Source organism: Rhinolophus sinicus, linkage group LG10 (genome assembly GCF_036562045.2).
Source record: "Rhinolophus sinicus isolate RSC01 linkage group LG10, ASM3656204v1, whole genome shotgun sequence".
Taxonomy (NCBI): domain Eukaryota; kingdom Metazoa; phylum Chordata; class Mammalia; order Chiroptera; family Rhinolophidae; genus Rhinolophus; species Rhinolophus sinicus.
The window spans coordinates 91,888,162-91,902,098 of record NC_133759.1 but is presented as its reverse complement, the minus strand read 5'-3'; the positions used below and the strand labels follow the sequence as shown (position 1 = coordinate 91,902,098).

General features: G+C 36.6%; 1 protein-coding gene across 3 annotated transcripts in view; it reads left to right on the top strand.

Annotated features, from left to right (window-relative positions):
• FAM114A2 (family with sequence similarity 114 member A2) overlaps positions 1–13,549 on the top strand; it is a 31,542-nt gene extending 17,993 nt beyond the window's left edge. For all 3 annotated transcript variants that reach the window (XM_019750395.2, XM_019750393.2, XM_019750396.2), the window contains exons 9-14: positions 1,579–1,658; positions 4,826–4,948; positions 5,427–5,566; positions 7,223–7,295; positions 10,297–10,350; positions 12,189–13,549. In XM_019750395.2, coding sequence (XP_019605954.2) covers positions 1,579–1,658; positions 4,826–4,948; positions 5,427–5,566; positions 7,223–7,295; positions 10,297–10,350; positions 12,189–12,290 — 572 coding nt within the window. In that variant the 3' untranslated portion in view covers positions 12,291–13,549. The remainder of the gene's footprint in view (positions 1–1,578; positions 1,659–4,825; positions 4,949–5,426; positions 5,567–7,222; positions 7,296–10,296; positions 10,351–12,188) is intronic.
• Positions 13,550–13,937: the final 388 nt, after the last annotated feature.

The following is a 13,937-nucleotide window of genomic DNA, read 5'->3' as shown; positions in this document are numbered from 1 at the left end:
GTAAATTAAAGTTCCATTCCCCCCCCACACACTCTATTAGATTATTTTGTGAACCCCTTGGGGTGCATGCATCCCAGTATGGATTCATTCAGATTCATCCCTTGCACCCACATAATTTTGAGCTTAGCTGGGAAAGCAAAATGCCTGCCTAAGAGTCAGGTTTTAGATTTATAGACAGTAGGCTATGATTAGGAGTTGTTTAGATGAGTTGTATCAGTTACAGTTGTATCATTTAGTGAGATCAGCTTTCCCCAAACCATAGGATACCTGGGGTCACTAAACTATTTGAATTCTCTGCCTTGAATACCAAAAGAGAAGGACAAAAAATAGCAGATGGAGAGAGAACAGCCCAGATAGAATCTTTTTCTAACGATTTTGGGGAGAAAGCAGGTATGAAGCAATAACGATTTGCCCTCATAAACCATGAAGTGGTGACTAAGAAGTACTCATACAGATTGTTAGTGCTACAAAGATTTCCGTGTACAAGTTCTCCCTGCCTTCTGTGGTGCAGAGAAGCCGGCCTTGGGCTGGGCTTCAAAGGGGATGTTGGATAGGATTTAGATGAGTCGAGAGGAAGAGAGAGCATTTTCTGCCATTTGTTTATATGTGTTGATTGTTTTTTTGATCTTGACTCACCTGTTTGCATGTATGTTTCTCAAGTATGAGTATTCGTTTTCCCTATTGCTTCACACCAGGCTTATTCCGTATCATCCTTCCAACATTCTGGAATCCCTTGTCCTCTTTCTTCTTATCCACCATTATATTTTACCTGGATCCTGGATTGTTGCCTTCGCCTTCCTCCCTCCCTTCTTGTTCCCATTTCCATCCACCCCACCCAGGAGCCAAAGTGATATTTCTAAAATTGAAATCGGACATAGCTGTCTCTGTTTAAAATCATTCAACAGTTCCTCATTCCCTTAATAAAAAGTTTGAATGCCTCACCATGGTTTACAAGGCCCTGTATTACCTGGATCCTACTTACCTTCCTAGCTTCATTTTACCCCTCTTCTTTCCCTTATAGTCAGACACTCCCAACCATATTAAATTTCTTGCCATGCTTTCTTTCACCTTGGATCTTTGTACTTGTTTTCTCTGCCTGAAACTCTTCCCATTCTCCTGACTGTCTTATATTCATGTATGTCCCAACTTAAATTCTTCTTGGAAGTACATGCATAGTATCAGCTTAGGACGCTACCAGTTCTCCATTTATATTTCTGGGATGTAATACAAAGAGCACAGGATTTGGACTGGAGGTGGAAAGGCCAAGGTTTGACTCCTAATTTGTTACGAGATTTGGGGGAAATGAACTAACCTCTTCAAGCCCTAGTGTCTTCATCTCTAAAATGGGATAATGACCCTCTTTTCATAAGCCCATTGAAAGAATTCATTGATACACCTAACATGGTTCTGTAAGCACTAAAGCACCATACTCATATAACTTGCTGCTGCCGTTACTATTACTATGGCCACTGCTACTGCCACTCCTCCCCTTGTCCTCCTCTTGCCCCCTCCCCTCCTGCCCCCATGATCCTCAGCGGTCTTTCTGCAGTGTTTTACATTGGACTTGTTTTTTTTTAGGGGATGAAGACTTTATCAAAGAGATAACAGAGCTCTTTTCCCAGCTGCATGTCTCCTCCAAACCAGGGAAACTTGCCAGAGTAAGTTATTACTTCTTGGTAATTTTCATGTTTTTTTTAGTTGGATTTAGTGGATAAAGAAGGTAAGATTGTAAATTCCTGACAGTGATGTCCCAGAATTGAGGATATATTCTGGGTTCCACACCTTCTGCCTGCCTCCTGCTCTCACAGGTTGACATGCTAAACTCACGTCTGCACCCCTCACCCTTTCCTGGAACACACACATCTGCCATCCTCACCTGTTTTCATTTGGAATGCTTTGCTTGTCTGAAAGCTTAAATTAGTCCACAGAGTTGGTCAACTAAAGTCGGACGTGCTCACCAGCCTTCATACCAGTGGGCTCGCCTCTACTGAGGTCGTACTGTTCTAAGGGCTCTGAATGTTTCAGAGATAATAGGATGCGGCCCCATCTTAGGAAGCTGGAGGGTGCCATTTCCTAGAGCCCAGTGATTCCGTTAATGAGCGTTTGTTTAGCTTGTAGAAATGACACTCCCATGGCCTAGGCCTTGGTCTTAGGTGGTGATGCCTGAGCTTTCTTTACACATCTGGAACATGGACGGACTTTAGTGAAAGCTCAGAGTGGGTAGAGAGAGCCTGTTTCTAGTGAAACACCCACAGAGCATACATGCCAGTGCCAGCTCAGGGGACACTCACTATTCACTGGTCTTGGGCTGCTTGCTGCCTCTTCATTCTCCTCTCCCAATCTCGAGAACCATTTCAGAGCCAGTTAGCAGACTCACATTGCTTCCTAGTCAGGGAGAGCTGAAAGCTCGTGTGTAGTCATCACAGTGATCACCTTCCCCTGCGTTCCCCAGGGTAAGGAATCTGCTCCGTCAGTGGTGTTAGCCTGTTCTCCCACGCCCAGTGAAAATGCTGCGTTCTCCACGGAAACTTCTCAGAGCACCTCCCTGCAGTTTATCTCCCTCATCTCAGCTGTAACACTTGACTACAGCACTTTCTAGCTTGTATCATAGTAATTTTTTGTTGTGGAAATAATATCAAACTTAGAGAAAAGTAGCAAGAGTAGGACAAACAACATTCATATACCTTTTATGGAAATGTACCTGTTATTAATACTTTACTTCACTTGCTTAATCTTTCATGCGTGCCCATGTATTCCCTTTCCCTCTCCCTGTCCCTTCTCCCTCATTTCCCTACTACACACATACAATTATTCTTCTTATTATTAATGGGACTATTTTTGAGAGTAAATGATAAACACAGCACTTTACACCTCAGTATTTTAATACGCATATGTATCTCCTAAGAATATGGATATTCCCTTACATTATCACAGTCGTTAACCAACTGAAGTAAATTGAATATTGATACTAGACTTTGTTTAATTTGTTTTGTCCACATTCCAGTTTTGTCAGCTGACCCACTAATGTCCTTTATATTAAATTTTGTCCTCTAACATTAGAGCTGGATCATGGATTGTACTTAGTTGTATACTTTTAGTCTCTTTTAATCCGGTATTAGTAGTTCCTCAGCTTTTCTTTGTCTTTTAGGAAACCGTATTACATTTTGGAGAAATACGAGCTCCTTTCTTCCTTTATAAAAACAGAGGATTTCTTATTTGGGGTTTGTCTGATGTTTACTCGTAAAGTCAGGTTATACATTCAGCCTAAAGATCTCATCAGGGATGTCTCCTGCCCAGGGTATCACACCTAGAGGCACATGATGTCCCTCGGTCCCATGTTGGTGATGCTGTCTGACTTCTCACCATATAGTTACGACTTTTTCCTGTGCTACTAATAGGCTTTCTGTGGGGAGACATTTTAAAACTGTACAAATACCATGCTCCGCATTATAATTTCCCTCCTAGGTTTAGCATCTACTCGGGATTCTTGCTGTACCAGTCTTTACTGTGAGGGTTGCAGAATGAGTTGTTTTAACCCCCACTCATGCTCCACATTTACCAGTTGGTTGTCCGCATTCTACAGTAGTTAAGACAAGCTCTCTTTTCTCCCCTATTTCTGTATTTATTATCTATTTGTTATTAGTATGATTTCATGGATTTCTGTTTTCTCCCCATTAGTTTATAATTCATTACTGTTGTTAATAATTTTTGTGTTCAAATTATTTCAAACTGACTTCTATGTGACATGCCCCCATCATTTTTTGAATATTTCGTTATTTTCTGTCATAACAAGATATTCTAGACTCATCTTGTACCTTCCATATTGTAGCCCTGGAATCAGCCATTTGTTTGAGGAACCATGGTTCCTTTTTGATATTATAGCCCAAAACCTGGATGTTACATGTGGTCATTGCTTCTGTGGTATTTCTGCTTCTAGGCCCTATTGGCAGAGCCAGAGAATATATTCAGGAACACATACATATACCCATACATATACCTATATGTATATACATATAAATGTGTGTATATAGTATGTATATATGTATGTGTACATGTACACATATTCATATTTAGAGATCATGGGTTCACACTGATAACTTCAATTTCAGTTCACTCCTACAGGGCTTTTTTTTGCCTTTCCCTATTACCTGTTTGTATCTCTATTCTTCCATAATAAGAACCCTGTCTCCCAACATTAGAACATTTCCTTATTTTCTCAGTCCTGTAATGCATTGCTTTGCCCATAGTACTATAAAACCAACCTACAAAAAGAATTTGTGATTCATGTGGTGTTTCTCTATGTTAATTTTTGAATATATAGAATATTAGCATGTTTCCAAAAATAAAAACTACAAAAAACATACTCAGAGAATGGTCACTCCCTCCCAGTTCCCATTTATTCCATTCTCCCCGCTCCTTTTAAGTATTAAACTTTCTTATTTTCTTGCACATCCTCCCTGTGTTTAATTTTTAGATAGGCAGATATATTTTAAAGATAAGCAGATATATTTTCTTCTTTTTATACGAATGTTAACATACCCATTTCTTGCATTGTGTTCAGAAGACTGTGCACTTTACTGTATGTAAATTACACCTCAGTTTAAAGAAAACCAAAGGATTAGAGAATTCAAGAGGGAATGAGTGGGCAGCAGTGTTAAGTGTTGTAGAGAAATCTAGTGAGTTAAATGCTAAAACAGTATATACTGTATTCGGACGAGAACAAAAGCACCAACTTCTGTGATGCTGACACGTTCTGGGTAGGTGCAGAGTAACCCTGGTGAGCTGAATTGAATTGTTGATGGACAGTAATATTTTTCTTATTTAGGCAAGAAATACAGCCTATGAATGGATCAGGACATCTCTGGCCAAGCCATTAGAAGAGAAGGAAGAAGGAGAAAACCATTTGGAAGGAGAAAAAACGGAGCAAATCAATAAACATTCAATAGAGGTAACCCAAGCAAATAAGGCTTTTTTTTTCCCTTTTCTTTCTTTCTAATCAGGGACCTTAAGTGCCTTGTATTTTGTTTCACTGCCATCCATAATTTTTACTTGTGTTCCAAGATTGTGAGTGACATCTTAGTTCCAGACTAGAGGATGAAAGGAGTGAAGAAATAGAGACAGAAGGTACATGTGTGGTGTCATGCTACAAGACACTTTAAATCTTTTGGCTAAAAGTTAGTTACATGGTCACACCTAACTTCAGGGCAGCCTCTGTTTTTGCAGCTTTGAGTCTAGCTGTAAAGTTGTTTTACTACCATGGAAGAAGAAGTTTACCGAAGGGGAGCTGTTAGTCTCTGTTGCTTTCAAGATATTGAATCCTTCAGTATGCGAGAAGCAAGGTGGTATCATTTCATCTGAGATAAAAAAACAACAACAAAACAGCCAGTGCTTTGTTTTGTTATGCTTTGTTTTGTTTTTCCCTCCAGGATATCCATGCATTTGCAATCCGGAGCCTAGCAGAACTGACTGCCTGCTCAATTGAACTGTTTCACAAAACAGCTGCTCTGGTTCTGCATGGTGAGAAGGAGGAAGTGACAGCCATAGAGAGGAGCAGAACCCTTTCCCAGTAAGTGTAATGAGTATCCCTCTAAGTGACGCGAATTGCTGAAAGGGTTTTTTTGGCTTATTTCCAAAGTTTTAGAAACTTTCCTGTCAGCAAGATGCTATTCATACTGCACCAATCACATATTAGAGGCTTTTTCATTTGGAGTTTTTAGTTAATAAGTAGCCAAGGGTGGTATTTCTTTTCATTGAGCCATAAGTCTATAGTATAAATCTGCCCTTTTTTATTAACCACCTCATACTCTGAAAATTAGTTCTTCAGCGGTTATTGGTCTTAATAGGAATAGAATTTTGCATAAGTAAAAACAGAAGATCCTTCTAAGAACCTCAATTGTTAATAATAGTTATATGCCAGGCATCACATTAAGGGATTTACATGAATCCTTTCTAATTTTTACAATAGCCCTAAAGGTAAATGATTAGTACAGCTTTAAAAATGAGGAGACACAGACTCAAGAGAAGTTAAGTAATCTACCCAGGTTGTATAGACTGGGATTTAAACCTAGGTCTGGTTGAGCCCCCAAATCCCTTTTTTCCATAATATTGTTGATTTTGAACAGAAGTTTGAAAAATAATAGAATGTAGGTAGTCACAGGAGGAAAAAAAAAAGACCTATTACTTTAGAAATAAATCTCTTAGTTAAATAATGAGAATTTTCATTGGAAAAAATTATGTGTGAGAGTGTCCAGCGTGTTAGGATTGGGAGGGGCCTTCGATGTTCTCCAGACCTCTTCATCTACAGTTTCTCTGCCCTTTATAACATTCCACAAGGGGCATTTGATTTTGTCTTGAACTTCCTTAGGATGAAGGATTCAGAACCCCAAAGTAGCCCGTTCTGTGGGAAAGTGGCTGTTTCTATTGCTTGAAATGCTCTTCCAGTTATGGCTCACTCCCGCACTGAATTCAGGTTTCCTCCCAAATGCTGCTGCCTTCTTTCACCTCCCAATCTACAATAGTATCTTCTATTTCCTAAATCTTTACTTGCTTTATTTTCTTAGCTCATATCACCACCTAGTGTATATGTATGGATATGGATGTATGTATGTTTGTATGTTTATATATCTGTGTATATAAATGTACATATATGCCTACATGTACAATATATATGTATGTATGTGTATGTAAACACATATACACATATCCATCTATATATACATATATAGGCTCTCCCTTAATTGATACGTAAGTTAGATAGACTCCATGAAAACTGGGACTTTGCTTGTTTACTGATACCCCAGTGCTTAGAACCTGGCACATAGGAGACTTTCAGTACATATTTGTTTAATGAATGAATGAATGCATATTTATTTTAACTATAGTATTTCTAAATGGAATGTAATATCTTTTAAGTACTGTCTTGCCCCCTTAAAATATATTTTAGTTATTTCCTTTGATTTAACTGGAAGGTATATTGCTTTCTAGAGGATTTCGTAGAATAATGTTTTTCCAAGGAGTGAACCTCCTCTTCCTGTAGCATGAATGCCTACTCAGATGGGTCCCCAAATACATTAAGTAGTTGACTTAGGCATATGTACTCCCTTTTAAAGCTTTGTTTCACATTTAATTTTCTTCTGACAATTGTTAAGTATAGCTTATTTTTAAAAACTAGAGAGAAAGAAAAACAAAGGAACCCTCCTGACTTTTCTCCCTTCTTTTCTAGGATGACAATTGTATTGTGTAAAGAGTTGTCCTCTCTGTCTAAAGAGTTCACCACCTGCCTAACAACTGCCGGGGTAAGAATTCATGCCTCTTATTGGGCTAACGTAGGTTTTGTTTTGTTTTTAAAACAGCTTTATTAAGATATAGTTTATATACCATAAAATTTGCCCATTTAAAGTGTACAATTCAATGGTTTTTTAGTATATTTACAGAGTTGTGCAACCATCACCGTAATCCAATTTTAGACCATTTTCATCATTCTCCAGAAAATCTCATACCTTAGCAGTCACTCCCCATTCTCTTCTCCTTCACACTCTTCTAACCCTAAGCAACACTAACCTACTTTCTGTCTATAGATTTGTTTATTCTGGATCTTTAATATGGATCGTACAATAATATGTAGTATTTTGTGTTTGATTTCTTTCACATAGTATAATGTTTTTGAGATCCACATTGTATCAGTACTTCCTTTTTATTACTAACTAATACTCTTTTATGGATATACATATATTTGTATATCATATTGTATTTATCTGTTCATCAGTTGATAGATACTTGGATTGTTTCCACTTTTTGGCTCTAATGAATAATGTTACTATGAACATGCATGTATGTTTTCATTTCTCTTGGGTGGATAGATAGGAGTGGAATTGCTGGATCATATGGCTAATATGGACCATTGAGGAACTGCCAGACTTTTCCACAGTGGCTGCACTGTTTCACATTCTTGCCAGCGATGAGGGTTCTAATTTCTCCACATCCTTGCTCACACTTGTTATTGTCTATTTTTTAAAAAAATTTTAGCCATCCTAGTAGTTGTAACATGGTATCTCATTGTGTTTTTTGATTTGCTTTTTCCTGATGTCTAAAGATGTTGAGCATCTTTTCATATGCTTGTTGACCATTTGTATGTCTTTTTTAGAATCCTTTGCCTGTTTTTAAACTGGGTCACTTATCTTTTTATCATTATTTTATAAATTGGGTTATTTTATTTATTTATTATTATTTTAATATTTGACTTTTTACTATTTGCCGTTTATTATTGAGTTGTAGGAGTTTTTTATATAGTTTGGATACAAGTTCCTTATCAGATATTAATATATGATGTGCATGTCTTTTCTACCAGTCCATGGGTTATCTTTTCATTTTCTTGATAGTGTCTCTGCACAAAAGTTTTTCATAATGACGAAGTCCATATTGTCAATATATTTTTTTAGTCACTTGTACTTTAGGTATCATATCTAAAGAATTATTGCCTAACCTAAGATTGTGAAGATTTACTCCTATGTTTTTTTCTAATAGTTTTATATTGTCGCTCTTACATTTATGTCTATAATCCATTTTGAGTTAGTTTTTGTATGGAGTATTAAGTGGGGGCCCAATTTCATTCTTTTGCATGTGGATATCTCAGCACCATTTGTTGAAAGCTTTCCCCTATTGGATTGCCTTGTCCTTTTTGTCAAAAATCAATTGACCATAGACATGGGTTTATTTGGAGGCTCTTATTTCTATTTCATTGATCTCTAGCCTTATGCCAGTACCATATTGTCTTGATTAATGTATCTTTGTAGTAAATTTTAAAATCAAGAAGTGTAAGTCTTCCAACATTTTTCCAAAGCTTTTTTGTTTATTTGGGGCCCTATTCATTTCCATATGAATTTTAGGATCACTTTGTTTATATCTGATTTTTGCAACTTATTTTTGTTCTCTCTTTTTAATGAAGTCTGCAGTATATTTTGTGCGGTCCTCTAAGACCTGTGTTAGAAATGTAGACCTTGATAAAATAAGAACTCCAAAGTTTGACGTATTTTTAAGGAGTACCACCTTACTTACAGATTCTGGCAACTGATATTTTGTACTTGCCAACCAGTAGGGAGGTTGTAGCTAAAGCTAAAGATTTTTTTTTTTTTTAAGGAATTGTAAAAATTTACTGAAGGTGTGTGAACTATGGAAGATGATTCAGAAATCAGTAATCATGAATTAGGATAAAATAAAATCAAGGACGTTTTTAATGAACAGATAAAAAATTACTTTGTAGTAAACCAAGCTTATAGATACAGAGAACAGATGGGTGGTTACCAGAGGTAGAGGGTGGGGGGTGGACAAAATGGGTAAAGAGGGTCAAAAGGTACAAAGTTCCAGTTGTAAAATAAATCATGGGGATGTAATGTATAGCGTGGTGACTAATACCGTATTTGCACATTTAAAGTTGCTATGAGAGTAGATCTTAAAAGTTCTCATCACAGAAAAAATCTTTTTAGCTATGTATGGTGATGGAGGTTAACTAGACTTATTGTGGTGATCATTTTGCAATATATGCACATATCGAACCACTATGTTATATACTTGAAACTACTATAGTGTTATATGTCAATTATGCCTCAATTAAAATAAAAATTACTTTGTATTAAGTATGTAAGTATCAATGTGGCAGCAAAATTATTCTGGGACTTTAAGTTTATTTAAGAGTGTGGCCCAAATTACTTTTTCTTTTCAATTTAGATCGTACCTGAAAGGGATAATCCTGTGATATAGCTTTTCTTTTCCTCTTATGTTTTCTTTGAAAGAGCTTCTGGGTTTCTTGAAGTAAATCTTCTGAGGCCAAATCTTTTCATGTGTTTCATAAAGATACTTTAACCCAATAAGTCAATTATAAGATGCTAACATATGCGAGTATTACATTTGCATTATTTAGTTCCATGTTTTCCAAACTTCCCATCTTAAAAACCATTGAATGTTTTGAGCAAATGTTCCCTATCTCAATATTTTGTTTTAAAACTTTTCTAAAATTTTTTGGTCAAGTGTACTATTACTACCCATCTCCCTCTTCCAAAATGAAGATACTTTTTAAAGTCAATAAAAAACTGCAAAGGAGTACAATCTTAGTTTGTATAGCACAGAAATTTAAAGCACTTCCAGAGATGACATTTTGCTATCTCTCAGTGCAGACTTTTTCTATGCTCTCTCTCTGTGTGTGTGTATGTGTGTGTGTGTGTGTGTGTTTCAAAGTAGGATCGTACCATGCTTATGGTTTTTTTAATCTGTGCACATTTAACACTGTATCCTTTATTCTAGGTCAAAGAAAAGGCAGACATCCTTAATCCGTTAATTACTGCAGTATTTTTAGAGGTTAGTAATTGTTTTTAAGTTTCTACCTTCTAGGTGTTTTGTATTAATTCTTCTTAAGTCTTTATTGGCTCTTTTGTTTTTATCACCAGATTGGTAGGTTAGCCATGTTGATGCATACATGAACAAAATGGTGTGTGTTTGATGCATATTCCTATTCATTAAGTAGAAAACATAAAAGATGAAGCTGCTGGTTAAAGTGCAAAGGAAGAAGCAGTAGGCTGTCATTACTTAGTAGTACCCTTAGCAGTTAATGGTCAATTCTCAGTAATGAAACACCTTCTGGATACCAGTGAGTAAACATGAAGGGTTGGAAATTACAACCAGGCCGAGCACTGCTTCTTAAAGGACTATCGTGTATGCAGAGATTTGTTACAAAACAAAACATTTTGTCATTTCCTTGCCAAGCAATTTGCTTTGTTTTGTCAAAGAGGTACCTGTGTTTATGTAATGCTCATTAGTCCATTAGATTTAAGGAGAGATGGGTGGTTTAAGTCCATGGAAAAGAGGGCTACAAGAGGATCCCGTGATGGATTATATTGCCTCCAGGTGTGATGCTCTCGGGATTCCATGTTTTAAGAACTCACCTTGTAAATTAATTGTGCAAATAATTTAGATGTTTGATGATCTGTTTAAAACATTTACGTAAGTTTGGGGGTCAGAAAATATATTTGGTAATTGGTTAGGTTCTTAATGATTTGAAAAAAATGTTTTGCTAGTAGACTTACTTCTTTAGTTTTAGATTCTTTTAAAATCACCACCAATGAAATGCTGTTAATTCCTTAAATGCGCAGCTTTCCTTGAATAGTCAGAGAAATTATTTTGATCACTTAAGCAAACTTTTTTTTTTAAAGTTAGTTTGTGATTTAGTAGATGGCAAGTGGTATCGGTGAAAGAAATTTGCAAGCCAGGAGCCAGTCCTGTCCTGGATCTTCCCTGGCTTGTTCTATGACCCTAGACCAGGCATTTATCTTCTTGGCAATCTCATTTTCTTTATGTACAAAATACGAGATTAACTAGATGCTCTCTGAGATCTCTTTTGGCTGGAAAATTCTGTATCAAATGTCACACGGAAGTTTAAATATGTAGACTGCGTACTTACCCTTGGTAAATCCAAAGAAGGTAAACTCACTTGATAAGGGATCCCTGTTGCTTAGTGGTTGTTCATGCTTACAGATTTGAGACACTTGTCCTTGAAATTATAAATTTTTATCTTAATGTAATGAACTCTGTTGTTCTTCTGGAAATCAGAACGTATGAAGTATAAATGAAGTCTGGCAAACTCTCGAGCATCATAATTCCATAACGCTCCTCATTAATATGTTTGTTGTACTAGATAGAAATATATCTATACCGTATAATCTTTGACAGCAGTATTCCTTGTTCATATTTGTGAGTACCCATGTTCACCGATTGTATTAAGTCTATGGAAGAAAATCTATCACAATGACAGGAAGTCCTGTTGGTGTAGGATCATATCCTTCTGAAATCCATTTTGAGTAATTGACTAAAATGCTGTGACAGGATCTACCCACTCAATCAAGGAATAAATAAGTTTTGAAAGCCAAATTTGAGCAGGATGCCAAAGAATGGCTTTTATTTCTGATGGGCAAGTTGAACAAAAGTACTGACATTCTGTTTTGGTGCTATCATATCATCTTAAGAGCTCGATCATTCTTTTCCCTATAACTTTACCAAAATTATTAAGTTTACCCTTATTTGCCAGGCTACAGATTCAATTAGATTTTAAAAATTAATCTGTTTTTTTGTTGTTGTCGTCTTACATTTTCTCTTTTAAGTGACTGTGGTATTTTGTTTTTCTTTTTTCTCAATCCTGACAGGCATCAAATAGTGCTTCCTATATTCAGGATGCCTTTCAGCTACTCTTACCCGTGCTGGAGATCTCGCTCATCGAGAGCAAGTCTGAACTACCAAAGGCATGAGCTGCAGCAGGTCTGGAGGCCTTTGTCAGAACATTGAAGAACAGAGAAAATTCAACCTGAGACTTGCGATGGCCAGGAAATGCTACTGTATTCTGGGTACCCTTGCAGAAGTGAGGGAAGAGGGTTATTTTAGTATATAAAAATTCAGGCAAGATAGCAGGTTTACAGGTTGTTTGTTGCTTTTGCTGCTTGGCTGAAGTAGCCAAGGTTCTCACACTACTCTTCCCCGTGGTTATAATTAATAAATTATTTAAAGGGAAGCTTTTATAAGAAAGTTCAAAAATAATAGTTCGAAGTTAAGATTAGTGGTACACTCAGGCAAAAATATTGGTCTTTCTTTGACGATCGATGCAAAATGCTAACTTTTGTCATGGATATGATTTTGCAGCCCATGGATATAATTGGTTGTTAAGCAAGAGAAAAAGAACTTAATTTAGTATTCTATTAGAATTCACATGCTTGATCTATTAATGCCATGTACTTTCTCCTTTCTAATAAAATCGATGGCTCTAAGAAAACTGAGTATATATAAACTCTGTAATGATTACCCGTTATGACATGAATTCTTGGAATTGGTTAGAAAGTTTCATCTGCTCTTTAATTCTCAGCAGATACTTGGCATTGAGGAGAAACTTACAGAATATACTGTAGCCACATGAATTAACTATAGCAAAGTGCCCTTTGGCTTCAAGTTGCTCTCCCACCCCAAAATGACAAGCTCCAAGTTGTAGTTGACCCATACTCAATTGAGTTCAAGACCAGTAAGTGCAATTTAGAGAAATAGTTGGCATGTTTGCAGATATGCTGAGTCTTTCCAGGATGTCTTTCGTGCATACCCCAAGTGCAGGATAAATTCTGTAATAGCCAGCTCCAGAGGAGTGTTGAAGCACTTTTAGTAATGGGGTTTTGTTGTTTGAATATTGAGATGGCCTGTAGAGTCCCATAGAAAAGATGTTCATTGATAACAGGATTTAACCTGTAAGACACAGTATATTTTCCTCATTCCTTTTTGTTTGTTTCAGTGTATTTGTTAGCACATTTGTAAATACAACTTTTATCCTTCAGATCTTTCAGCATTCTTTTTGCTCTCCTCAGCGGTTTAAGAGACTAAAAGTGTATCATCGTCCGAAAAGTTATTTTGGTATTCACTCTTTTTAGAAAAAGTTCTCCGACTTTGTGGTTTTCAGTGATTCAGGTTAACTTTTGTGAGTTCTGCCACTCATCTAAAATTTTAAAATAAAAGTTAATAATCATGTCAATGTATCTTTTTATTTTTCCAAACATGAGCTCCAATATCTTTCTCAGACCAAAGAAAGAGCAAAGTGAAGCTATAACATAGATCGATATCAAGACTATTTCTATGTACTCGCCTTATTTGGGGTAGGGGACAATTTGTAAGGAGGAAAATAAATAGATTTGGCTAAATATGTATGCCTACAGCACTAAAATGGTACTCTGCTTATGATCAGACAATTTTTTGAATATTTCTTTTTATAGACAAATTTCTCCCTTCCCAAAGTGAGTAATTCTGAAATTTCAGAAAAGCGGTTGCCTTGTGGTAGGTAAAGCTGGTGTCCCAGTCCTGATTTGTTGTCTCAAGCTCAGTTGTGTCTGAACCTGGATCCCCTGAACAAGGGATTCCTTAAG